The following is a 27633-nucleotide window of genomic DNA, read 5'->3' as shown; positions in this document are numbered from 1 at the left end:
GCTGCAGTGCGTGTTAAAATATACTTGTACAGTCCTTTTCGAATCCTAAGGGTTAAGAGACGGGAGAAACCGGGAAAAAGAAGGAAAGTCACACGACCTGCGATTCGTGATACGCTAAAAACACCTTTTACATGAAGAACTCAAGTGCTTTATTAATAGACGAGAGTTTTGTTTGTGTTGTTTTATTGACTAAATGTGGGGAAACAAAGAACCAGGGGGGGGATTTTGTGTTCACACTCAAATAAAAAAATGGAAAAAAAAACACTGTACAACTATCCAAATTGATGACTTCAAGTTGATGTCCAGCTGTAAACCCTACAAGAGAAGACGCATTACGTCAAATACCGGGAAAAATTCAGAAGTGCCAATTCATGTGTTTATTGTACTAACATTATTGGTTTCTTACACAATAGTCATATTTCTAGATGAATTGGTGCATGCAGGGGACGGAGATACAACTTTTCACAGACCAATTACTACGAGAAAAATTCCATTACAATTAACGTTAAAAGGAGAAAAGAAATCTGAATTTATTCTCAGTCAATGCTGTGGCATCTTGTATACTAGTTTGAAAAAGGCCATTATATAAAGATCAAAACAAATACATTTTGAATGTTTATGAAAATATCCATCCATTATCTGCACTGCTTATTCACAGTAGGGTTGCTGTGGTGCTGGAGCCTATCCCAGTTATCTTTGGGCAGTGGACACCCTGAAGTGGTTGCCAGCCAGTCGCAGGGCACACAGACACTCGCTCATTAACACCTAAGGACAATTTGGACCGGCCAATTAACCTGACATGCATGTTTTTGGAATGTGGGAGGAAGCCCACGCGAGCACGGGGAGAACATGCAAACTCCACACAGGAGATTTGATCTCATGACCTCAGAACTGTCCCGCACACGCGCTAACCGTAAACCGTGCTACCTTACAAAAACATGACAAACTTAAATTAAAAGCATTGAGAAAATACATTCCTATTCATTTTTAAATGTCTATCAAAACAATTCTTTAAGAATAACATTTTTAAGAATATCAAGAACAAAAATACAAAAATACTAATACAAAATATAAATACAAATTTGGGGAAACCCGAAGATACATTTGTACTACTCGTGTATTATTTGACCATTGGAGCTTTCTTTCTTATGTCATGCAACTGAGTGCTAAAAATAATACAAACTAAGTAGCCTCAAAGTGATTAAACTGCACCATTTTGTCTCATTTCAATTAGGTTTTTGGGTGATAATTGTCAGCTATGTTTAGGTGAGGCACAAATTATGTAAAATCAACGTGGTTTCTTAACTTCCAAAATAAACTTTAATAGTTACCATATTTTCCGCACTATAAGGCGCACCTAAAAGTCTTAATTTTTTTCAAAAGCTGACCATGCGCCTTATAATACAGTGCGTCTTATTTATGGATCAATATTAAATCGCAAAGTCTTCCAACTAACTTGCAGCCGCCAACTAGATTTTCCCCCGAACGCCAAGTAGTCCGCGGTGTATGCTGGGATTTATTTACCTGCGTTTCATTGGCTAACCAATGTGTCAATCATCATTTGAATCGATCACTATTGGCTAGTTATTCGGAGGTCAAGGGGCGGATCCTTTTTATCATTTACAGGCTGGCATAGGCTTAAGCTGTAAAACAAAGCCTGCAATTGGTCAAAAAAGATGTGTCAATCATCAGTTGAATCGATCACTATTGGCTAAAGTTATTCGGAGGTCAAGGGGCGGATCCTTTTTATCATTTACAGGCTGGCATTGGCTGAAGCAGCAAAACAAAGCCTGCAATTGGCCGAAAAAGATGAATGCACATGGTTGACGGCATACAGAAAGCATTTTTTTACTATTCTGTATTTGTAAATATTTTATTCTCCTGGATTTACTAAACTCACGGATATAAGAGGACCATGGCTGCACATTATTATTGAACACAACGACTTCGGTGAGCTACTTCGGCTATATACTGGACTGTCTCAGAAAATTAGAATATTGTGATAAAGTTCTTTATTTTCTGTAATGCAATTGAAAAAACAAAAATGTCATACATTCTGGATTCATTACACATCAACTGAACTATTTCAAGCCTTTTATTATTTGAATATTGCTGATTTTGGCTTACAGCTGAAAAAAACTCAAAAATCCTATCTCAAAATATTAGAATACTTCCTCAGACCAAGTAAAAAAATAATTTTATAACAGCAAAAGTAAATCAAACATTTGAAAATGTCCATTGATGCACTCAGTACTTGGTTGGGAATCCTTTTGCACGGATTACTGCATCAATCCGGCGTGGCATGGAGGCAATCAGCCTGTGGCATTGCTGAGGTGTTATTGATGCCCAGGATGCTTCGATAGCGGCCTTCAGCTCATTTGCATTTGTAGGTCTGGTGTCTTTCATCTTCTTCTTAACTATACCCCACAAATTCTCGATGGGGTTCAGGTCAGGGGAATTAGCAGGCCAATCAAGGACAGTGATGCCATGGTCAGTGCACCAGTTACTGGTGGTTTTGGCACTGTGGGCAGGTGCCAGATCATGCTGGAAAATGAAATCCTCATCTCCATAGAGCTTTTCAGCAGATGGAAGCATGTAGTGCTCTAAAATCTCTTGGTACACAGTTGCATTTACTCTGGACTTGATGAAACACAGTGGACCAACACCAGCAGCTGACATGGCTCCCCAAACCATTGCTGACTGTGGGAACTTCACACTGGATTTCAAGCAACTTGGATTTTGCTCCTCTCCAGCCTTTCTCCAGACTCTGGCGCCTTGACTTCCAAATGAAATGCAAAACTTGCTTTCGTCTGAAAAGAGGACTTTGGACCACTGTGCAACTGTCCAGTGCTTCTTCTCCATAGCCCAAAAGTCAGACGCTTCTTCCGTTGTCTTGAGTTCAGAAGTGGCTTGACCATGGGAATACGGCTATTGTAGCCCATTTCCCGGACACGTCTGTGAACTGTGGCTTTTGATACCTGGACTCCAGCTTCAGCCCACTGTCTTTGAAGCTCCCCCAAATTCTGGAAGCGGCTCTTCTTCACAATTTTGTTAAGGCTGCGGTCATCTCTCTTGGTTGTGCAGCGTTTCCGGCCACATTTTTCCGTTCCGACAGACTTTTTGTGGATATGCTTTGAAACTGCACTCTGTGAACAGCCTGCTCTTTGAGAAATTTCTTTTTGTGTCTTACCCTCCTGATGGAGGGTATCAATGATGGTCCTCTGGACAGCAGTCAGATCAGCAGTCTTCCCCATACTTGTGATTTAGTTTACTGAACCAAGCTGAGTGTTTTTAAGGCTCAGGAAACCCTTGCAAGGTGTTTTGAGTTAATTAGATGATTCAGGTGATTAGTTGAATAGCCTACTTGTATACTTTTTCATGATATTCTAATATTTTGAGATAGGATTTTTGAGTTTTCTTAAGCTGTAAGCCAAATTCAGCAATATTCAAATAATAAAAGGCTTGAAATAGTTCAGTTGATGTGTAATGAATCCAGAATGTATGACATTTTTGTTTTTTTAATTGCATTACAGAAAATAAAGAACTTTATCACAATATTCTAATTTTCTGAGACAGTCCAGTATTTTCCCTGTATCTTGTTTCAGACTGAACTCGATGTTTCTGTGATAAGCGGTGCAGATAATGGATGGAATGGAGTGTCTATTTTTAAATTAAACTCAATTCCAAGTTTTTATTGTCATATGCACAGTAAAGTTGCGAGCGAAAATAGAAACTAAGGAATGGTTGGCATTTCTTGAATCCCAAGACTTTAATCTTCCGAATGATGGAACGATGCATTTGAGTGACATCATACGGACACCGCATCCGCACGTGTTCTCGACACGTATTTGCAAGCTTTGGGGATGTTAAGGGGGTAATCAGTTGGACTGAAGTATCTGACTGTTTTGTCGACGTTCCCATTGTAGCGCCTTATAATCCGATGCGTCTTATGTATGTCAAATATAGGACCAAAAACTATTTTTTCGGGGTGCGCCCTATAACCCGGTGCGCCTTATAGTGCGGAAAATACGGTAATTTGTTTTTGCTTAAATCATTTTCAGAATTTTTAAAGGCCAGAATTCTTTTTTACAACTAAATCAGAAGTCTACAACGTGGTGCCAGGCAAAGCCCCTTAAGGACATCTGAGTAGCCTACAGTCCGGTTCTGAAAATAATTTTTATTTTCTTTGTGAAATTATTTTTTAGTGTTTGTCCAAGTCCTTTAACCCTTCTTTCAATATTTACCTGGTAATAACACAGTTTTCTCTTTTAGAAATACATAAACTGGTAGCACCAATGAAGTTAAGAAAAGTAACTCACAGCTTAAAAAGGTTTAGAAACTACTGTTCTAAATAAAACACACCATCCCTTAAAAAAGAAATGCAGTGGTACCTCTACATATGAGCTTAATTCGACAAGAGCTTGTGCTCGTAGCTTTCTAATATGATTCGGGATGTCTCCTGCCCAATGCCCTGGGCTCCAACACCCTCTTGTCCCCAGGGGTGATAAGTGTTGGAGATAATGAATGGATAATTGGCTTGCTCCTGATCTCCCAAAGGAATCAAAGTGAATCCTAAATATATGTAAAATACAACTTCCTTATCATTAAAACAGATTCAAGTAGTAATTCTAACAAGATAAACAAATAACAAAATAAAATGCGAGTTATTATGAGTACCTAACAGTCGCAACAACAAATGTTTTGTTTGTGGTGTGGTAGGAGGAGTATTTTGATAAATTTTTGGATCATTTCACATTTCATGAGAACTTTTCTTAAAAAAAATGACCGATCTCGTTTTGTCTATTTCGTCTCTAACCCGGATGGTCTTGGTCAATGACAACCACCGGCGACATCATTATAGATTGCTGAAATTATCGCGGGGTTCTATATAGTCCATCTTGCTGTGAGTAAATGGGTGAACGTTGCGTTCGTAAGGTTTATGATCGCTTAATAAAAAGGATTTGCAATTATTAATAAGGGAAGCAATTGCCAGAGATTGACAGGTATGAGAGTGAGAGACTGCTGATTGTACATAAACGCTAACTGTACACTGAAAATATAAGTTACTATAACTTTAAATGAACAATTAGACACACCCGTTTTCTTTACAGTGCAATTTTTAATTTTGCCTGTAGTAGTTTGCATGCGCAGTAAGCAGTCACGAGTGGTGAGCCATCTCGAGCGGTCCTTAGATTTTCCTTCGTATAGCGAGCAAGATTTTGGTTGCAAATAAAACTGAAATCCTCGACTTTAGATGTGCTTGAAGAAATTTAGAAGAATTTAATAAAAAAACAATACTAATAACTTCATTTGAAAGTTTTTTTGCTATGAGGATAAAAGATCTTTGTTACCCAAAAGTACTGTATATAAAAAAGTAAATCGGTTTCAAGACATTTCAATGCCAATTAAGGCCTTATCTATAGAACGATGGATTCAATGCCTTTTAAAAATAAGGATTTGCGGGAACTCTGGTCTCAGCACCCACCGGCAGTCCCGATGCCAGCCGTGAACCGTTCAAGGTGCGCCGGCGGTTTTTTGGATCTGCTCTTTGAGGATGAGGATACTCTGCCTTTGCTCAGGGGGCAGCATTGCGATTTGGTCTGGGGTCAGCTGGAGGACTTGCATGATCAGGGCAGCCTGCAACCACAGCACACAATCCATCATGTACCAAACCCCGTGGGTCTCATTTCGAGACCACCCACCTTCTCCTGGTCTTGCGAGGAAACTTGGTTCTGACCCGGACTGAAGCCGCCGCCCGCTGCTCCCGGAGGAGGGACACCAGGAATATTAGGACCCTGTGTCGGAAACAAGAGAGACGTTTGCGGCGTTCATTAATAACTCCTTGACGTTCCTGTACAATTCTCCTAAAATCCCAATCCTAGACGTTCCCAAAGTAAATAGAATGCTGTTTTTGAACCATTGTAGAAAATGGACGTTTTTGGTCTCTTTTGAAAGGTAAAACTCTGAAGTTTTGTTCCAAACTGAAATAATCACAGCAAGTGCTACAAACATTGACAAACATTGAGTAAAGTAAAGTAGGTTAGGGCGTTTCAAAAAGTGGCCATTTGGGGATGATTACTTTTCAACACTAAAACATTTTCAAATTTAATTACTTTGTCCAATTTTTTAGCCACAGCAAGAAAGGTTTAAAATCTCTTTCCAGAAGTCAATCCACGATTGTGCACACATGCACGTAATAATGGTGCGTGAAAATGAGCCACGAATTGCTTTGCACATGTTTAATTTCAGCTCTGGTCAAAATTACACATAGAAAAGTTGCAAAGTCAAGTCGTGTTTATTTGTATAGCCCTTAATCACAAGAAGTCTCAAAGGGCTGTACAGACTACAGACTGTTATAACACAATCCTCTGATCTAAAACCTACATGAGTGAACATTGTTGGCGACAAGATTAGACACAGGACTCCAAGTTAAAAAAATGGCAGGATCAATCGGTAAAAATATTTGCAAGGTAGTGCCTGAACACTGGACTATGTTGTAAAAATAGTGCAATAACATTTAGCAGCAACAAAAAAAATAACACTTAATTTGGAAATTTCATTGGCTGACCAATGTGTCGATCATTATTCGAGTCGGTTACTACAGCTGAAGATAATCAGACATGCTGGAGGCAATCTCCTTTTATCCAAACAGGCCCATACAGGCTAATGCAGGCTCTGGACAGCATTATCATGTGTTTTGGAGTAAATATTTTACATGGTTTTAATCACTGGATGGCCCTGGAAGTAACAAGGCCATGTTTGTGTACAATCTTCTCATTTGATGACTGCCACGGGACATAATTGTTGAGTTGCGCAGGCTTTATTGTTTTCGAGGATTTTGTTTCAGACTGATTGTGATGTTTCTGTGATGAGTATATTTTGAAATGATCATCATATCTTGATTACCAAGAGTTTGAGCTTTTCAATGACTTATTTCAGTGACTGGTGACATTGTACAGACACTTATTTGTTTATCAAAAGTCTGACGGCTAGCCGGCAGAACGTTAAGAAGTTAATGATTAACTGGGTCAAGCACATGCTTTGTTTGCAGGTCAACTCTACAGGTTGATGATTGAGTAGCTACATCTTTGCATTGTTGAGTTGAAATACAATCCAAGCGTTCTAATTACAACTCTTACACATTCAATCAAATGCATCTGACACTATTCATTTATCGTGCATTTAAATACATTTAATTTAATCCTTGGACAAAGTAAACGAAATTTGAAAGATGTGTCAATTTTTTTGTACAACACAAAAATGCCAATGAAATTCAACTGAATGTTAAATAAAATGTTGAATGAAATGAACAATTTTATTCCTAACATTGGTTTTTTAAAAAACTGATTGTAATGAAAAGCATAACAAACGTAAATACAAGGTAATAACGTTAAAACAATGTATTCATTGCACACAAAAATGTTTAAGTAAAAAAAATAAGATGAAAAAAAACAGTATCTAATTATAATGACCTTGAATAGAAAACAATATCTATTTCACTATAAAAGTACTGTATTTATTTGAATATAATGCGCAAAATGTTTTACCTAAACTAGAACTGAAAGTTTGAGTGTACGTTATACCCAAAGCTAGGGTGACAAGTGTTAGAGGGAGTGTAAAACCCTCCTTTAAGTAATGGTATGCTCCAGTGGCATTGTTGTGGTGTGTGATGTTATGTCGCAGTCTCAGGAGTTCAATTCAGGTAACTTGGGCATAAGCTATGATTCTTTACCTCGCTTTATTATTACAGCTTATAACAATGTAAACACGCTTAGATGTATTACTACGATAAAATCCAGACTACAGGCAACTACTTTTTGTCTATAATTTAAACACCGCCGCTTACAGTGCGATGCGGCCCGTGACAACGCACACCCTTGCCATACCCCGTACGGTGAAGCGACCCCACAGTCTGTTCCCGGTGGGCCGCCTCTGTTGGTGCGCCCGACCGTTTAATTAAAACAAAGTATTCCGAGGGCTGCAGTCGGGTGATGATGTAATTTCTGCCCAGTGCTCTCAATGTCAAAGTGAAAAAAGTTCAATGAAGCGCAGGTAAACAGCGGGAATAACTACGACTCCCTTCAGGAGCCAAATGCCTCATCATCCAATTACTGACACACATGAATGGATGAACAAGATTCCCACTGTCTAGCGAATCCACAGCCAAGAGAACAAATATTGCAGAATCACCGGGGAAAATTCTAGTACAGAAAAGCAACATGTTGTGCTGTGACACTTTTTTTGCAGACCGTGTCCTCAGCTGTCAAACTTAAACAAAAAGCGCAACAGTCAATATTAATTAAATTGCCCTAAACATATACGCAAGAGTGCAACAAAAACATTTCTCAAAAATAAAACTCAATGTACTGTGGAGCTAAAAATTCAGAGGCCCGTACAATTGCAACAACCTGTACACATGACGACTGATCTTAAGCTCCCTTAAGAATCTCTTGCACACAGCATGGTCCTCATCTCTTACAGCAGCCAACGGTTGGGGTTATGTGTTCAGATACGAATGTATTTGATACAAAAGTTCAGATACCAATGCTATATGTCAGGGAAGCCATGTTATTTTATCATTATTTTTTTATTTTTAGCAACAATATCAAAATCACTTGCATGAACGATCTATAATAAATATTGAGTTTTTCCTTGCCCTCATGTTGGTTTCAGATCAGGGGAAGGTGTAATAATAATGTGCAATAACCCGTGCAGCCCTTTGAGACTGTTTGTGATCAAGGGCTATACCAATAAAAATGACTTGAATATCTCGTGGGTTCTTGTGCAGAGGCAGGCGTATCGAAGGAAATGGTATTCAATGTTCAAATGTGTCAACAGCAGACTTTCTCCAAGAAATTTGATCTGCTGTGACGTATGGTTTTTGATTATAGAGATTTCAAACTACTCAAAAGCCCCAGAGCCAAAAGAGCAAAAAAGGTATTGCGCACACAGCTGCTGGGTTTAGGTTCCGAGGGCCCCCATTCACTTTACGCTGAGGGGAATGGAAAGGCGGCTGCGAACGTGGTGAAAGAAACAGTACCGGGTGGCGGGGCAGGACGCGACGGTTGGGCGGCCCCGTGCGACCCAGTGACGGATACACGCACCCTGCTGAAGCCACTAACCGCCGTTCCTCTGTCGCCAACTCACCCCAGCCGCCTCGCCTCAAAGTTTGTCACAATTCTCAGTTTTAGGCGAGAAAAATAAGGAAATTCTATAACGATTTTTAATCGAGAACTTGGATCGTGCGTTATACAAGTGTGCGCGCTCTACTCAAATAAACAGTATGTTACATATGTGATACTCAAGTATATTTTTTAAATGTATGTATTTTTGCATGTTTTACATTGTTTTATATCATTAAATGACAAATACAATTTTAATTTTAGAACATTATTACTTCTTTACTGATTATGAGTCATTTATAGTGAAAATAAAAATGTTGTTTACATATGAGAAAAGTCATTGCATAGAAAGTGCTGTACAAGTAATAAAATAAAAGAATACAAGGCTAAGTTTGTTTAGTAGGTGGGTAAATAATGCAACCAAGTTAATAATTAGAAAATAATTAATAAGTTATTAATCTAGTATTCAAACAAAGAATCGGTTATTGTTGGTCGGGAGTAAATCGTCAGGTTTAAGATATCCTAATTCAATAGGCAAACACCGATAAGATAAATGACTTGCAACCTTAAAGCAAAAGGAAAAAAAGGGTAAAGACGGGAGGAGTAGATGTTTACCGGCCGTGGGGCCATAGGTGCGTTGGGGCCCATGTGGGGCATGGGGCCTTGCATTCCTCCCGGCATCGGGACCCTCTGGCCTGCCACGGGGCCACGAGTGTCCATCGCTCGAGGATCACGGCCTGCGGAAAACAAATTACACTGCGTGAAAAAATAAGTTAGTTAGCCTTTATAATATCTGGAAACAGATGCTTACCTCTGACGTCCATGGGAGGTCCCCGTTGTTCCATCAAAGGGGGCCCTCTGGGGTCACCCATCATGTTTCGCGGTTCGCCCATCGGTGGCCCTCTCATGTCCATGGGTGGCCCTCGCATATCAGGTGGGGGAACGGCTCCCATGGGGCCCATATGCACCGGCGGTGGGGCCATTTGTGGGGGTGCACCCATGTAGCCTCGGCTGCACGCAATGTGTGGATTGCTCGAGTCAAACAATCATAGCATTATTGCTTAGCTTCATTCCACATTAGGGCTGCAAGTATAAGTTGCCCAAAATCGATAATAGAAATAGAGGACAACGAATTCCATTGTAGACTAAAATCACCAGTCACTTTTTTTTCAGAGTGGGGCATCAATAAATGAATATAATCTCTGCAGAAATTTGCTTATGCGCAATAGCGGCTCTGTCGGTAACATAAACATACAGAAATAGCGATGTCCACATCAAGTAGGTATACCAAAAAGTTTGACAGCATTTTAGCTTGGATAGGGCAACTAAAAAGACTGCTAGCAAAGTTTTCCAAGCAGATCTTGCGTATAATGGCAGTAGCTTGGTGATGCATAAACATTTACAGACAAGGTACACGAGACGGTTGAAAAAAACTGTTTGACTCACCTGGGTAAGATTCATGTTACATTAAAGCACTTTTGATGACATGCATTGTGCATTTTATACCCATATATTTTGCTATAAAAGAACTTGAGCGTTAAGCCAGACCATGCCTGCCAAACCTATTTAAAATTAAATGCACGCAGTACAAAGAACAAATGTCAGTTCCTCAAACGTTAAAAATGAGAATTGTTAGGTTTTTTTTTTGTTAAATTTTGCAGTTGACCATTGAATGTACTTCACAAAATGCACATTAAATTTATTTATTTTCTGTTAAACTGCTGTTCTCATGTTACAGGGATAAAAAATATGTTTGCTTGAACCTATTATTTTAGGTTGATTTATGGATTTGTCTCTACTGACCAAGCACTGTGCCTAAGTGGTTTAAGATAGGGCATTTTTATTTAATGTATGTATGAATCGGCAGTATGTTCAATAAAAGATTTTCATCGTACACATTTTTTTGTGTCAATTATCTTTTTTTACATTAATAAATAAACTTCATTCTAGATTTATTATTTAATAATTATGCGATTTTTCGACTATTCTTTAACAGTCGGTGATTGGTGTACAATAAAATAAGTCTCGAAGTGCAGCCCTGTTCCCCATGTTGCCTGTATACTCACTTGGGGTCAATTGGCACTTCCGTGACGTTCAGGAGGCTGCCCCCACGAGGATCATTGGGTCCGTCACCCAGCAGGCCTCTTGGAGGGATGCCGCCCCCAACTAAAAAAAGAAAACACAACATGGAAACATTCACAAGCAAATAGGCCCACTCACTGGTTAGCCAAAACAAGCGTATTTAAAATAAATTTGAAAAATGTGCTAACATAATTTCCCATACTGCAAGATTACAGTAAATGAGTCAATATTTTTCAGACTATACCACACAGTCATCCATTGCCAGACATTTTCCAGTGACAAGTACCAACCATTTTGAACAATTCGCGCTATTTTTCCAAGCTCCAAAAATATTTTACCTAGAGACTAACAATTAAAAAGTGTTGGCATCTTTCAATTTTTATTTTTTACCATATCTCTACAGGAGTAACGTAATATCCTAAATATTTTTTAAGACTTTAGAGAAAAAAACGGCTATCTCAAGAAAAAAACGATCTTAATCAAACTTATGGGTTAGGCAGAAATGTTTGTTTTATCATATGCAATATGATTGTTGATAGAAATAGGCACTTGTACAGATTCTGTGGGAAGCTATGTTGGTCAAAGCACCCTAAAAAAAAATAATTGTCACCCTAGTGTGACAATAAATTATCATACAATTACCAGCACGGCGGCGCAGTGGTTAGCGCTTGTGCGGCACAGTTCATGTCATGGGAACCTGTCGTGGGTTCAAATCCAGCTCCAGACTTCCTGTGCGGAGTTTGTATGTTCTCCCCGTGCTTGCGTGGGTTTCCTCCGGGCACTCCGGTTTCTTCCCACGTTCCAAAAACATGCATTTCAGGTGAATTGGCCGGTCCAAATTGTCCCTAGGTGTGAATGAGCGAATGAGTTGTCTGTCCCTGTGTGCCCTGCGATTGGCTGGCAACCAGTTCAGGGTGTCCCCTGCCCACTGCCCGGAGATGGCTGGGATGGGCTCCAGCCCCCCCCGCGACCCTAATGAGGATAAGCGGTATGGCTGATGAGATGAGATGAGATTACCATTTTGCTCAGGCGAGCCGTATTAAAAAAGGCCGATGGCCCGTGTGTGGTCCTCGCGCCGTAATTTGTGTAAATTCAGAGGAAGCTCAGAGGGGAGCCTTTTCTGTTGCTGCTCCTAAACTTTGGAACTATTTGCCCGTGCACATCAGTCTGGCTCCCTCACTGTCCATTTTAAAACTAGTCCATCATATTATTATTATTATTATTATATTATTCTCATAAACTTAATTTATTTAATTATTGGTCTATTTAAGGTTTTTTTGTTAATTATGTTTTACTTAGGAACAGCACTTTGTCTTCAGGTGTGGCTGTTTTAAAGGGCTTTTTAAATAAAGTTGAGTTGAATTTTAGTGAAGTCAACTGATCAAAAGAGCATCCACCATTAATCAACGAAAGGAACAACAAAGTATTTGCACAAAACATAAAAAAGCTGAACAATACGATAACATACATAAAAATGAGCCCAATGCTTTTAAGTGCCCACCCTGTAACATTTATTCTATTGTTTTCCAAAGCACAAAAAACAAACTTTACCCCACAAAGTAAGAAAACAAGGAAATTACATTCAAAGTTAACTAGTATTGCTAGTGACTCGTATAGCATATAACCAAGGAAAATCTTGATGTTAGCCTTCTTTAGTATATTTATCCAAAATACGCATAGCATAGGATTTCTTTTAAATTGATATAATTAGGGGCCATCTTAAGGTCATCATATAACTCTTTCCATAAACAAATTGCTTTTCCAAACTCATCTAGACACTTTGTTCTTAAAAAAGGGGGGTGAGGGAAGACGCGTTTGGCACTGGGTGATGTACCAATAGTTTTTGTGAACCAACTCACTAAATTCCAAGCCTTAATGCTAAGTGCCAAGCAAGGAGAAAATGTTCGTACCAAAAAGGCATTGGTAAAACTTAGGCAGGTATTCAAATCCTGATCTCCCAGTTTCTAGGCGGACATAGTGCCACCAAACTGGTAATTTCCCAATACTATTTATAAAATCATATTTTTCTCATGTGTGCTAGGAGGCTGTCCATTGTCCCACTCTTATTAACTGAAAATGACATCTGTTACTCAGGGCTGATGACATAGGAACATGGTTGGTTTAGTCAACACCAGCAAACTCAGCAAAAAACGTACTCTAAAGGTAAAGGATGGATGTTGGACTCTGGAACACTTAATATACATTGGAATGTCTGATAGTAAAAATGTGTGGCAGTAATGAGATAAGGCTGATCAGGTCGAGGTTGAGCAACATTTAGGGGGGAACCCACACACGGAGATCACATGATCCAAGTGGTAGCTTTTTTCCAGCAATGTGTTGTCCAATTGATTGTGAACAGTGCAAGCTTTCATGAGACACACAAATCGGTTACACGCACTTGTGTTGTACACCTTATTTGGAAATATTTTACGTCGTAAAGCGGAGTAGGGCGTGAAAAAACAAACAATACCGTGGGGCTTTTTGGGGCCAATGAAAAGCATTTCACAACTCGTCTATTAAACAAGCATGCGTCACAACAGAATAGGAAGAAACAATGCTGGGAAAAAAGGGGAGGAATAATTAAGTGTGGAAACAGCACAGTAAGCAGCCTGATTTCGCAACAAAACATTCATGTGCAAATGAGAAAGCACAATAATGATGGTTAAACCACTTCTTGATGAGACACCCACTGTACTGCCAGAGGTGCAAAAGTAAAGCGATGGGTGTGTCAGCACTGCCTTGCTTTTTAAGAATAATTACACCTTTACCAAAATGAATGCAAAAACCGCAGCGAGCTGTCAAGAGACGGCAGGCACCTCCTGGATGCCATTCAATAAGAAACCCTCTCCTGTTCGGGTCGGGTTTCAAGTTTTTGATTAACGCAACAACAACAGAAAAGTGTGGATGTTAAAATGTGAAAAGGGAAAGACAAAATATATTTTGGTTTAATCTTAACAACATACCATTTTGGTTTGAGGCCCACTTAGGAGCTATGGCCAACAAAATCAAATTGGTATTTTATCAATCAATCTTGACAATTCAGTTTTAAAATAAGAAACCCATATCAATTCACATTTATTTGAATAAAGTGAGGGTGGGGGGGTGTTATTAGATCATTAAAGACTTTGATGAGATTGTGACCAGTAATTTTTTATTTTATTTATTGTTTTGTATCGGTCTCCCCCCAAAAAAACTATGAGGTCCAATCTATTTAGCAATCAGTGGTTCATTCTTTCATTAATGTCTTTTTGCTTAGGTTTCATTGTCCTTTTCATTAAATTTTATCTTGGAATTGAATGTAGCTGTGACAGATAGGCTACATATGACAAATGCCTATCGTGCTAGCATACATATCACTTTCACGCTCTGATATTTCCAACAATTATAAAACAAAATATGACACCAAAGAATTATCTACTGTTCCCTAGTTGATTTTTTTTTGTTTCTAGTTGACACACTTGCAAGGTCATTAGGGGTACTAGAGCAGAAATGGCAAGAGTGAGAAAGGTGGATTTCAAAACGACACAAGAAGTTTTACGTACAGAAACGCACTTTGTACATAAATTAAGTTTACGACACAGCTTTTGAGTTGAGAGCAATCTGGCTGTCCGATAAAGAACTAAACAGAGCGGCTGCACGTACACTTAACATTGATAAATCGATTGTGAGACGCTGGTAACGGCAGCAGGAAGAAATGGAACAAATTTTAAAAATCCCCAAAAGCTTTCAAAGGTAACTAAAAGCAGTTGGCCTGAACTGCAATACATTCTTGAAGGCTGAGTGAACGCAGAGAAATCAAATGGACGAGGTGTTTCAACTTTGCACATGGGCACATACGGGCTTAAAGTCGGGTTTGGCTTATGTATGTACAAAATGTTATTTCCTTTAAAAAAATATTAATAGGGAATCGATTGGAATGTCTGACACTTGTAGGGAGGGGCAAAGCATATAAAAGGATCCTTCTTTGTAGGTTGAGGCACCCAAGATGCACCAATATGCTTCCATTCAATTTGGGGGTAATTGTTAAACTCAATGCACATTTCACACAAATTTACATGTTTGAACTATTCAAAGTAAAAGGCATTGTTGGCTTAAAATGTTTGGGTGGGTTTCCTTTTAGTTCTACATTGAAGGAAATAGTCAGAATGTAGGAAATGAAGGGAAGAAACATATAAAAAAAAGTAACGATAACATTTGGATTGTGATTTTTTCGTTTTATTTTTTGACGTACTTCACACAGTTTAAACTACGTATAGTGACAAAGCCATCTGCCAGTGATAAGAGGAAAAAAACGGAAACATTAATAAAATGGCCATGACTAAAAAAAAAAAAATCACCCAGATAAGTATTCTTTACACAGCCACTATGAGCACTGAAGATTAAATCATGTTTAACCTGATTTCTGAAACGACCAAACTCTTATCAAATATTCTTCTAACGCACTCTTTATGCAGTAGCCTCACAGCGTGCGCCTGATATCGCTCCAGCTCTCTGACATTGCCATGTGAGTTTCTGCAACCTCAACATGAAATAAATGCCATCATTGCGCCAAGTCCCTGTCCCAGAAACAAGACTCAAAATTATGTTAAAAATCTGACTATTTACGAAATTTGTCCCACCCTGTGCTTTGATGGTATCACATTTAAGAGGTACACTCCAATTATTTCTTAATAACCTATTTTAAATGCATCACCCGATAGTGATGCATTTTATTAGCCAAAGTAACCGTGGCAACCTCACAAAAAAGTTTGCACCATCATGCCGTTTTCACTCCAAAACTCACTGTGGCACAGGCTTATGAAATGAGGGGTTTGCATGATACCTTGAGGCCGCTCAACAGAAGCTTGGGCAGACGATCCCATAGGGGAAAGATGGAGGTTTCCTGAGCCAGCGTTTTAAAGTGGAAATCAAAGGTGAGTAGACTCAAGAGAGCAAAACCACACTTTCAAAGCACACGTTGGAATGAGATTAATGTGAGCAACAAAGAGTTGGGTTAAACGTGACATGAACAAATTGCACCAAGTTTTAAAGGACTGTGGCACCACCTGTGGATTTCAGTGAGGAATAGCAAGTCCAAAATACAACAAACGTTTCAAATTTGAAATGCAAGATTCCCCCCAGAGAAAAATAAGAAATGGCCTGCCCACGCCATTCACAAAAATATGATTAAACCCATACTCTACTTATCACAGATGATAGAAATTTTTGTTTCAAGGTGAAACGATGATTGTGAAGAATCAAATGTTAGGGAAAAAATAAGTAGAGCTAAGTGTTAACAATAAAATACATGTTTTTGCAATAATTCCCAAGAGAATCTATTCTATAACAATTGTATAGAATACTTTCAGGTGGACCACAATATCCAATGTGTCCCACTCACATTTGGACAGATAAGGCTGCCAGGGTCGGGAATCGAACCTGCGACCTCTTGATCCCAAGACGAGCGCTTTTCCTTCTGAGCAGTGTTCCCTTTAAGCTGCGCGCGTGCGCAATTGCGCACTGCTCGCACATTCTCAGCGCACAAGAAAATCTAGCCAGCGCACAAAAATGAGGGCTCGAAATTACTAATTAAGAAGCGACTCAAGTCAGTTACAGTCCATGAAGGTAAAAAATACACGGGTTCCCCTGACGTTGTGTCCTAAATGCGGTATTTTAAAGTCGAAGGAGAACGAAGTTGAGTAAAGTTAGTAGAGTTTGTCGGGGAATCGGCTTCTTCGGTTCAGCTCACTAAAAGGAACCGGCTCTTTCAGGTCCTAAACGGCTATTCGGGTTGTTTTTGCTTCTTTAATCCCAACATGACCAAATATTATGTAAAAGTATGCACAAAATGACTTAAAGGAAGGGGGGAATAGAAGAAAAAAATACCAAAAATGAAAAAGTAGTGAAAAGCTGAGGAAAAACAACAAAAGGAAGAGAAAAAAGAAGGAAACATTTATAAAAAAAAGCCAAAAAAAAAAGAAAAGAAAAAAATGTGGGAAAAAGTAAATAGAGAACAAAAAGAAAAAAGTAACAGCTCAGAAAAAATAAACACAAGATTTCTTTAAAGGAATTTTAAAAAAGGAGAATAAAAAAACACAGTAAAAAGAAGAAAGTTTGTGTTGCATTCAAATAATTTCCAATTATATCAAGTGAATCTTGTTGCCAACATTGTACTTCCACTAAAAAATGTGATTAAGTACAGTTCTGTATCCTACAACTGACTAAATAAGCCCCCAAAAATGTTAATATTATGCGACAAAATATATCAGGAAATAAAAAGAAATGGATATCTTGTGAAAGAATTGTAAAAACAAACGACGTTTGTAGGCCGTACAACCTTTGCAATGGTACATGAGTCAGTTCATTCAAAAAAGAAAATTAATTTTGCATTGCCGGAAATTCAGCAAAATGTAACTTGATGTCAAGTTTTGGACATGTTTGATAATTAATTATCTTGCCACACTTGGGATTATGGTTGCTCACTGTTGTTTCAAGCGCTGCTCACCGACTTTGTGTTAACGCTCAGACCCGTGGAAAATTAGAGGGAACATTGCTCCTGAGCCAATGCCGCCCGTGATGTTTCTCTGATGAGTATGCACTCTAATCTTTACTTCCTCAGAAGGCTGGCCTCCTTCAACATCTGCAAAAAGCTCCTGAAAATATTCTATGAGACAGTAGTGGCAAGCGCCCTCTTCTATGCGGCAGCGTGTTGGGGAGGCAGCGTCAAGAAGAAGGATGCCTCTCGTCTCAATAAACTGGCTAGGAAAGCGAGCTCTGTTGTGGGCAAAGAGCTGGACAGCCTAACAACAGTAGCTGAGAGACAGGCACTGAAAAAGCTGAGGTCAATCATGGACAATCCATCGCATCCGCTTCACAGCATTATCTCCGGACAGAAGAGCAGTTTCAGTGACAGACTGCTGTCACTGTCTTGTACTACGGACAGACTGAAGAGATCTTTTCTTCCTCATGCCATGAGGCTCTTTAACTCCACCCGGCAGAGTAAAGGCCCACATTAAACCACACCACCTACATTGGATATTACTGAATCTTACTGCATTATGTGTTCTGTGTAGCACTATTTGGTTACTCTATATAACATGCTAAAGTGGGCATTTGCACGTCACACTGGGTATTTGTATATTGTATTCTTTTGGCTTTATTATTGTACTGTTCTCAGCTCAGGGATGCTGCTGGAAATGTGAATTTCCCTTAGGGGATGAATAAAGTATCTATCTATCTATCTATCTAATCTGGAATTCTGAGAATTTAAGCTTTCCAATGATATGTGCATGACGTATTTTAGTAATTGGTGACAGTGTACACACACAAAATTGTTAATCAAAAGTCAAGCGGCCCGCCAGCGGAACATTAAGGGGTAAAAGTACTGTATAGTTAAAACTCTATGTACCATCTTTCTAAATAAATATTTCATGTTTCAATGTGGGTACATGCGGCTTATAGTCAGTTGCAGCTTATCCATGCACATTTTTTAAAATGAACTGGGTGCCGCCTATAATCAAGTGCGCTCCATAGCCCGAGTTTTACGGTTTATTTAGGCTACGATTGAGCTGTTATATTTAATACATATATTAAAACAACATATTTCCTTTAAATGGGCAGCACGGCAGCGCAGTGGTTAGCGCGTTTGCGGCACAGTTCTGAGGTCGTGGGAACCTCCTGCGTGGGTTCAAATCCAGCTCCCGGCATAACTGTGCGGAGTTTGTATGTTCTCCCCGCGCTTGCGTGGGTTTCCTCAAGGCACTCCGGTTTCCTCCCACATTCCAAAGACATGCATTTCAGGTGAATTGGCCGGTCCAAATTGTCCCTAGGTGTGAATGAGCGAATGAGTTGTCTGTCCCTGTGTGCCCTGCGATTGGCTGGCAACCAGTTCAGGGTGTCCCCTGCCCACTGCCCGATGATTGCTGGGATGGGCTCCAGCACCCCCGCGACCCTACTGAGGATAAGCGATGCAGCTGATGAGATGAGATGAGATTTCCTTTAAATGAAAACCTAGATATTTAACTTGAGCCTACTATCACCCATATAGTGGAGATCAATTCTCATTGACTCTAATTAACTTCAAAAGAATTTATACCAACACCAGGTAACGTTTTTAGAACCACCAGGCTTTTTAAAGAGCACAGTACTAGCAAACACTCCAAATACCATTCAAAAATGCATTTCAGGCTCTCCCTGTGGTGATTAGATAAATAAATGTCGTGCAAATCTGACCAAAAATGAATTTTGCAGCATTCTAAGATGTTTTTTAAAAATGACAAAATTAAGTCACAGTTAGAAACCTGTAAATCCGTATGGATTTTAAATGTTTGTCAATCTTGATGACATGGCATCAGAGAAACGAGAAAGCGAGTAGCCCAATAAAAAGGAACCAGCCAAAGAGAGTCACTCGACAAGACAACGCACGATTCTCAGATGATTACCTGGAGGAGCGCCGGGTCCTGGGGCCGGCACTGGTCCTGGTCCAGGGACGACTCCCATGTTAGGAGGCTGCATCATTGGAGGTGCTCCATTGACATGCATTCCAGGCTGGTTACATACCAGGGTGGTGGGACAGATAATTGCGATAAGGAATGTGAGGTTTTTGAGAAATGAGATGATGGTAATTAAGGTTGGTCTAGCATAATGACAACAATTTCCATAAATGTGATAATTTGTGTTTGCCAGAAGTAAAATAAGAAACCAGTCAAGTTAATTTGTGACTCTGCTGATCAAACAGTTAAATATGCAAATACAGTTTTGGGGTGCAGTTCCACACATTTAACTGTAACCATTTCAAATATTCAAGAGATGGGATGCAAGATAAATATAGGAGTAATATTTATCAGACAGACAATAGCAAAAATTGAAAGTTGTTTGAACAAACACAAAATACACAACAAAAGTAGTCACTGAGAACAACCCGATCAAATTCTGAGATCACATTACTTTTCAAATTTGTTTTTCCGATTGTAAACAAAAACAAAGGCATAAAAAATAACAGTAGCAACTATTCCAATGTGTGTTTTTCAAAATAAACTACAAAAACAAAGCATTTACCCACTGGCGTTAGCTCGTTTTTAGAAATGTTTTTATTTAATTATATTTATATTTATATTACGCTAAACCTTTCTTTTTGAAGTAATATTTTTTGGGGGACCTAATTGTTTTTGATAGAAATTTATATATGAGACAAGAAATAATTGTTTAATACAGTAGATGGTTGATAAGTTCAATTAATTTCAGTATTCTCTTGACAATCTTAGAAATCAATATTACTCAAAATGAGGAAAAACGTCCACCATATCAAATTATCTTGTTCATCTTAGGAATATTTATTTACACATCTTAGTATAAAACTGGAAAATAATACTTCAAATGAGCAAGATTTTTCGCAATACCTTAATATATAAAAAAGTTCACATGCACTCGGAATATTATATCGGGTTTCGCTATTGGTCTGGAAAAGCAGGGTGTTATTAGTTATCAATAGGAAAAATCTTTACTGTTTAGCACTATCCAAGAGTTTAAATACAACTACCAAAGCAAGACCAGAGGAAAAAAAAACCTAAGAGGACCTGGACACATTTTAAAAATTACATTCAAAAAAATGCAGACATTAGAATCAGTGTCATGCCTACCACCGGCTGTTGCTGCTGCTGTGGGCCTGCCATGTTGGGCATTGCAGGCGCAGGATTGGCTGGCAGTGGGCCTCCACCTTGGCTGTTTGAGATCAGCGGCTGGGCTGTGACTTGGCGGTGAAGCATTTTCTATAAAGGGGGCAATCGTTAATTTGTAAAAAAGAGGAACAGCTAGGGAAAACTTGATCTGATCACTTACAAGTGCGATCTCTGGATCCACAATGCGCATTACCACTTGGGCTTGCAGCAAGGCATACGCCAGTTGAGGGTTTTGCAACAACATGTTCCTTGCCTCTTGAGGACTGTTTTGGACACAAAGCTGTACAGGAAGAAAAGCATTTGCCAACAGATATTACTATAAATATTTACCGACAGCCATTTTTTTTCATAGAATATATTTGATTTCATATTGTAGGCTTCTCAGGAAATTCTCCCTGGTGCCTATTTTGAATCCAATTGTCTTTGTTGTCATTGATGACAATGTAGTCAGTTCAAGTCGTGTTTATTTGTATAGCCCTTAATCACAAGAAGTCTCAAAGGCTTGTACAGACTACAGACTCTTATTACACAATTCTCTGATCTAAAACCTACATAAGTGAACATTGTTTGCGACATGATTAGACACAGCACTCCAGGATAAACATGTAACACATACTTAAAAGAGAAATACAAAATGCCAGGATAAATCGGCCAAAATATTTGCAAGGTAGTGCCTGAACACTGACCTATGTTGTAAAAATAGTGCATTGAAAAGTAGTGCAATAACATTTAGCAGCAACAATTAATTCCCAACTCAGTCAATAAATAAGATGAATACCTATTTTTCCATGCAACTGACAAGATAAATATTTTTTTAGTTTTCCGCATTTGTTTGGGGTGTGATGGCCCTGGGGGGGGGAAACTGAGGTTTTTATTAAACGAGCTGTACAAAATATTTATAGTGCCGGTCTTCTGGTGATCCCAAGAGCGTTCTGCTGGTTCGAGAGCGTTCTCCATCCGGGCACCGGGGCTGTGGAATGCTCTTCCCCCTGAGATCCGATCTGCAACCTCAGTGGAAATGTTTAAATCTAAACTTAAAACTCACTTCTACTCCATAGCATATGAATAACCTACTCTTCTCGTCGGCTGAAAAATAGTCTGTGTAATATAGTGTAATAATCTGTGAAGCCCTTTGAAACTCTTCGTGATTTAGGGCTATACAAATAAAGATGACTTGACTTTGTAATTCTCTGCTGACATCTACTGCCTTGTGTCACCATTGCAGTCTCAGTAGGCTTATTCATGATGTGCATGCAAGTACGTGCATCTTAGGTTGGTTGGTTTGTTGATTGGTTGGTTGGATGCATGCAACCAGACGGGGGCACCATTTCCTGTGGTGTGTCTTCTGCAAGTACAGCCTGGTGGTTCCCATCCCTCTCCAGGCCAACATGTTTCCTTAAGCACGCTCAAATAAACTTGTCTGTTTATCATTCTTGCAGTTGTGATGGCGTTTGGACTCTACTTGAAGCAGACCTCTTCCTGCTTTCACTATTTTCATGCATCGCTTGATGATCCTTGTTGTAATCAGTTAGTTTCGCTCCATATTTCCCCTTTAAAAATAAACAGACCCTTTAGATGATTTCTAATATGGCCGTTAGCCTCTGACCTTTTGATTGACATCACTCTGGGCCAATTGCAGGCTTTTTTAGAAGATGATCGACACATTAGTAAGCCAATGAACTCTGAAAAGATTGATACACTGTGTATTCAAAGTAGACCCACGGATAAACTTGCGTAACGCCACACGTGATTCATTTTTTAGCACCACCGTGTGCAAGAGTGCAAAATCTTGGACTCCTGGAAAGTGAAGTCAAACATTTACAACTCTTTCAAAAAGTCTAAAAAATTGGCCAAAGTAAAATACACAGTTGCAAAGTTTTAGTACTGTAAACTGATCGTCTCCAAATGGCCACTTTTGGCAAGGCCTAGACGTACAATTAGAAAATGTGTAAAAAGGAATGTTTTTTTTAATTGACAAGGTACCGGGTAAGGGTTGCTATTGTCTCACCTGTTTTCTAGCCAAGATAGCCATGCTACACTTTACTGCAAGCATTTGATTGCAAAAAAAAAAAAAAAAAAATCAGGCGAGAATAAAACCCCTTTATTTCTGTGTGTTCTAACTCAGAATACTCAATGTTAGTAGCACTTGCCATATATTTGTTTCAGTTTGGGACAAAACCGCCCATGTTCTCCAAACAGTTCAAGAAGAGCATTCAATTTACTTTGGGTACGTCTTGGGTTAGGATTTACATTACGGGTTTAAAAACAGATATGTGCAGTGGAAAATAAAACATAAAAGGGTCTTTTCAGTGGGGCATTGTTAACATGTACTTAATAGAGAACTTGTTTAACTTTCAACTTTTAAGGACACCTAAAACTACACACCCTACCTTTAGGAAGCAATTATATTGAGGCAAAAAAAAATTGCAAATTGAAGAGGGTCTGTCTCCCATTTTCTCTGTAAAAATCGGTGCATCAATGAAGAAGCCTCACCTTCATCTGTTTCATGAGTTCAAACATCTGTTCTGGTGGTAGACTAGCCACAGCCCGGCTAATGGACTCAGGAGCTTCCTCTGGTGCCACGCAGTCCCCAAAAGGAGACTCAATGATGGGGGCCCCTGTTCCTAAACCTGTTTTGATACACATGGTACAATCACCTCAGTCTGAAAAAAAAAACACCTTCGATTGTGTGGAAATTATTAAACACTTACTTTTAAGCTCTTCCTTGTTTTTCTCACTGGCTGCGTTGTCAACACGTAAAGCACGCCCACTGAACTCTCGGCCGTTGAGATTACGCATGGCACTGAGCGCAGTCTCTTGGTCTTGATACTCGCAGAAGCCATAACCCTTTGGTTTGCCTGTCTCTCTGTCATACACTAACCTAAAAAGGCAAAAACAACTGTGCCAGTCTGCAAATAACATTCATGTTACTTTATAAAGTAGTTCCCTGCAATATGATTTAAATTTCTTTTGTGATTGCTCATAACTCTAAAACAAACAGTTACAATATGGTTAAAAAGTGCTACAGATTACAAGGCATTATATGATCCTTTGACAGTAGTTAAATAAAACAGATATTGCTTGGCAATTGCTCAAACAACTCCTGGTTGATACGCATCATCACAGAACCTGAACTTATAGTTTTACCATGTGTTGAATAACTTTTGCCCCCAGGTAGACGATCCAGTATCAGCAAATCAAGAACTGACAGGCAGAAAAATACCTTTTACCCAAATGTAATAGTTACCCTCATTACTACGAAATACAAGACTGGATCAACTATTTTACACTATTTTACTATCAATGAATTATTTTGCACTATGGTGTGTTTTTCTTTATTTTATCTTAGTGCAAATATTATTGCACCATCAAGATGGCACTTTGTAATTACATGCCTTTTACAATTAAAAATGTATTTCTGAACATTTTATATGTGGACGGTGTACCTTGGAATATTTTTCAATGAGAAAAAATGTAACTTGGATCAAAGAAGGTTGAGGAATGTTGATATATATATGATATAAACCCGGAAACTGTTATTATTTTACGGGAAGACAAAAAAATTGATTTGCCGACGTGTTTTCTTTGATGAAAAAATCAGTTGCTTCTATATTAAGAAAATAATTAACGAACAAAAGGAATGAATGAAAAATCCTCACCTGAAGCTAACAACAAGTCCAACTTCAGAGAAGATGTCCTTTAACTGTTCTTCAGTTGCTTCATAAGGAATATTTCCCACTGAAACGTAAACATTCGGGTTATTACTTCAACAGTAGTCTTGAAATGCTTGTTTTCGGGGTGTGAAAAGTTGTATTTCTTACTTTGCCATAAGAAAAGCTAGCACGAGCCTACTACTGGTCTTAGCTAACAGACGTTCTTGGGCATAATAAAATGTAAACCACAGCAGTAAGAAAATGCTTAAAAAAAAGACGAAAGGAGGCTTACCAAACACTGAGCGTAGCGAACGGTCTAGTGCTGGATCTCTACCAGCAGAGACTGCGGCCGCGGCAGCAGCGGCGGCAGCGAGGTTCGCCATTTTTTCAGGGGGACTAAATTCAATGAGACACCCGGAAGTAGTAGTGGCATAATATTCGAGGTTTAATTTGACGCTTAGAGACAGAGAGGTCTTTGTGTCTCATGATACTATTTTAATAATTTTAAAAGACCAACATTCCCCACACGAATGCAAAAACAACAATAAAAATCAATTGAACAGCAGTATATGTTATAGCCACAGTGTAACTTCACACATCAATGAAACAAAGTATATCAGTGTTTCTCAACAAGGGGTTCAGGACCCCAAAGTGGGTTGTGAACCCGTTTTGAGTCGGTCGAAGGCCTTTGCCTTGGCAAAATAATGCTAAAAAAATAAAAACAAAATGACTGAGGGTCATTTAAATTCGTTAACATTAGATTTTGATCATTTCACACAAATGCGAATTGTCACTCGCTATTTCACACCACAGAAAAAGTTTCAGAGAATATATTAGATGTGAATTTTATTATCTTAAAGACCAAGCCACTGAAGTGAAGCACTTTGGATTTTATTAAAAAAAAATTCTAATTGAAAATCAAAGGGAATAGTATTACTTAAAGTTGTTTTGTTGGTTCTGGTAATTTTTTTATGTGGATATATTTTACTTTATCTGGTTTGAACTGCAAAATCATTGCATTCAATACATTTGAGAAGTGTTTTTTTTTTTCTCGATATGGGTCACAGCTGGTGGGTGATGAAGACAGACCAGTAAAGAACCACTGTTTTAGATGGAACTTAAAGGGACATTGTATATTATTTAGTGCCTTCCAGTGGTAAAAACAGAAAAAAAAATATTGATTTAAAAGATTAAAAAAATACAGAAACTCTCATATAAATGTGCATTTTCTAAAAAAAAAAAATCCTCATAAGTCGTGAATTAGGTGTTTGATTTACATAACATCAGGCTCAGTGAGAGGGAGTTGAAATGATGGTCTGACATCATACTGCTACGGGTAACCCAAAAAAACTAAAAACCTTGTGAAAGGCTGGGAATAAAATAAGAAGAAACAAAGTGCAGTTTGGTCACTTTGAAACTGCATAGTTTGCATTGTTTTATAAATGTATCCATCCATCCATCCATCCTTAGTAGGGTCGCTGGGGTGCCGGAGCTCATCCCAGCCATCTTCAGGCAGTGGGCAGGAGACACCCTGAACTGGTTACCAGCCAGTCGCTGGGCACACAGAGACAGGCAACTCACTCGCTCATTCACACCTAGGGACGATTTGGACCGGCAAATTAACCTGACATGCATGTTTTTGGAATGTGGCAGTAAACGGGAGTGCCCGGAGGAAACCCACACAGGAATGGGGAGAACGTGCAAACCCCGAACCCCTTCATATATATATATATATATATATATATATATATATATATATATATATATATATATATATATATATATATATATATATATATATATATATATATATATACTGGACTGTCTCAGAAAATTAGAATATTGTGATAAAGTTCTTTATTTTCTGTAATGCAATTAAAAAAACAAAAATGTCATACATTCTGGATTCATTACACATCAACTGAACTATTTCAAGCCTTTTATTATTTTAATATTGCTGAATTTGGCTTACAGCTTAAGAAAACTCAAAAATCCTATCTCAAAATATTAGAATATCATGAAAAATTATACAAGTAGGCTATTCAACTAATCACCTGAATCATCTAATTAACTCGAAACACCTTGCGAGGTTTCCTGAGCCTTAAAAACACTCAGCTTGGTTCAGTAAACTAAATCACAAGTACGGGGAAGACTGCTGATCTGACTGCTGTCCAGAGGACCATCATTGATACCCTCCATCAGGAGGGTAAGACACAAAAAGAAATTTCTCAAAGAGCAGGCTGTTCACAGAGTGCAGTTTCAAAGCATATCCACAAAAAGTCTGTCGGAAGGGAAAAATGTGGCCGGAAACGCTGCACAACCAAGAGAGATGACCGCAGCCTTAACAAAATTGTGAAGAAGAGCCGCTTCCAGAATTTGGGGGAGTTTCAAAGACAGTGGGCTGAAGCTGGAGTCCAGGTATCAAAAGCCACAGTTCACAGACGTGTCCGGGATATGGGCTACAATAGCCGTATTCCCATGGTCAAGCCACTTCTGAACTCAAGACAACGGAACAAGCGTCTGACTTGGGCTATGGAGAAGAAGCACTGGACAGTTGCAGAGTGGTCCAAAGTCCTCTTTTCAGACGAAAGCAAGTTTTGCATTTCATTTGGAAGTCAAGGCGCCAGAGTCTGGAGAAAGGCTGGAGAGGAGCAAAATCCAAGTTGCTTGAAATCCAGTGTGAAGTTCCCACAGTCAGTAATGGTTTGGGGAGCCATGTCAGCTGCTGGTGTTGGTCCACTGTGTTTCATCAAGTCCAGAGTAAATGCAACTGTGTACCAAGAGATTTTAGAGCACTACATGCTTCCATCTGCTGAAAAGCTCTATGGAGATGAGGATTTAATTTTCCAGCATGATCTGGCACCTGCCCACAGTGCCAAAACCACCAGTAACTGGTGCACTGACCATGGCATCACTGTCCTTGATTGGCCTGCTAATCCCCCTGACCTGAACCCCATCGAGAATTTGTGGGGTATGGTTAAGAAGAAGATGAAAGACACCAGACCTACAAATGCAAATGAGCTGAAGGCCGCTATCGAAGCATCCTGGGCATCAATAACACCTCAGCAATGCCACAGGCTGATTGCCTCCATGCCACGCCGGATTGATGCAGTAATTCGT

The 27633-nt window shown here is 39.0% G+C and overlaps 1 protein-coding gene across 3 annotated transcripts; it reads right to left on the bottom strand.

The window, feature by feature from the left end:
- Positions 1-166: 166 nt before the first annotated feature.
- cstf2 (cleavage stimulation factor, 3' pre-RNA, subunit 2) lies at positions 167-24966 on the bottom strand. Of its 3 annotated transcripts, XM_088344522.1 has the most exons (14): positions 24806-24966; positions 24520-24598; positions 23572-23741; positions 23354-23490; positions 21021-21140; positions 20822-20950; positions 19625-19730; positions 16027-16086; positions 11189-11288; positions 9934-10133; positions 9738-9859; positions 5703-5795; positions 5486-5637; positions 167-315 (listed from the first exon to the last, which is right to left on the bottom strand). In XM_088344522.1, the coding sequence occupies exons 1-13, from the start codon at positions 24894-24896 to the stop codon at positions 5515-5517; spliced, it is 1530 nt and encodes a 509-aa protein (XP_088200648.1). In that variant the 5' UTR covers positions 24897-24966; the 3' UTR covers positions 167-315; positions 5486-5514. The 3 variants fall into 3 exon arrangements, with proteins under 3 accessions (XP_088200648.1, XP_088200646.1, XP_088200647.1); XM_088344520.1 differs by lacking the exon at positions 16027-16086 and having other exon boundaries at positions 9934-10154; XM_088344521.1 differs by lacking the exon at positions 16027-16086.
- Between the last annotated feature and the right edge of the window lie 2667 nt (positions 24967-27633).

Source organism: Urocampus carinirostris, chromosome 9 (genome assembly GCF_059441175.1).
Source record: "Urocampus carinirostris isolate Australia breed hairy pipefish chromosome 9, RoL_Ucar_1.0, whole genome shotgun sequence".
Lineage (NCBI taxonomy): Eukaryota > Metazoa > Chordata > Actinopteri > Syngnathiformes > Syngnathidae > Urocampus > Urocampus carinirostris.
This window is presented reverse-complemented; position numbering and strand designations above follow the sequence as displayed.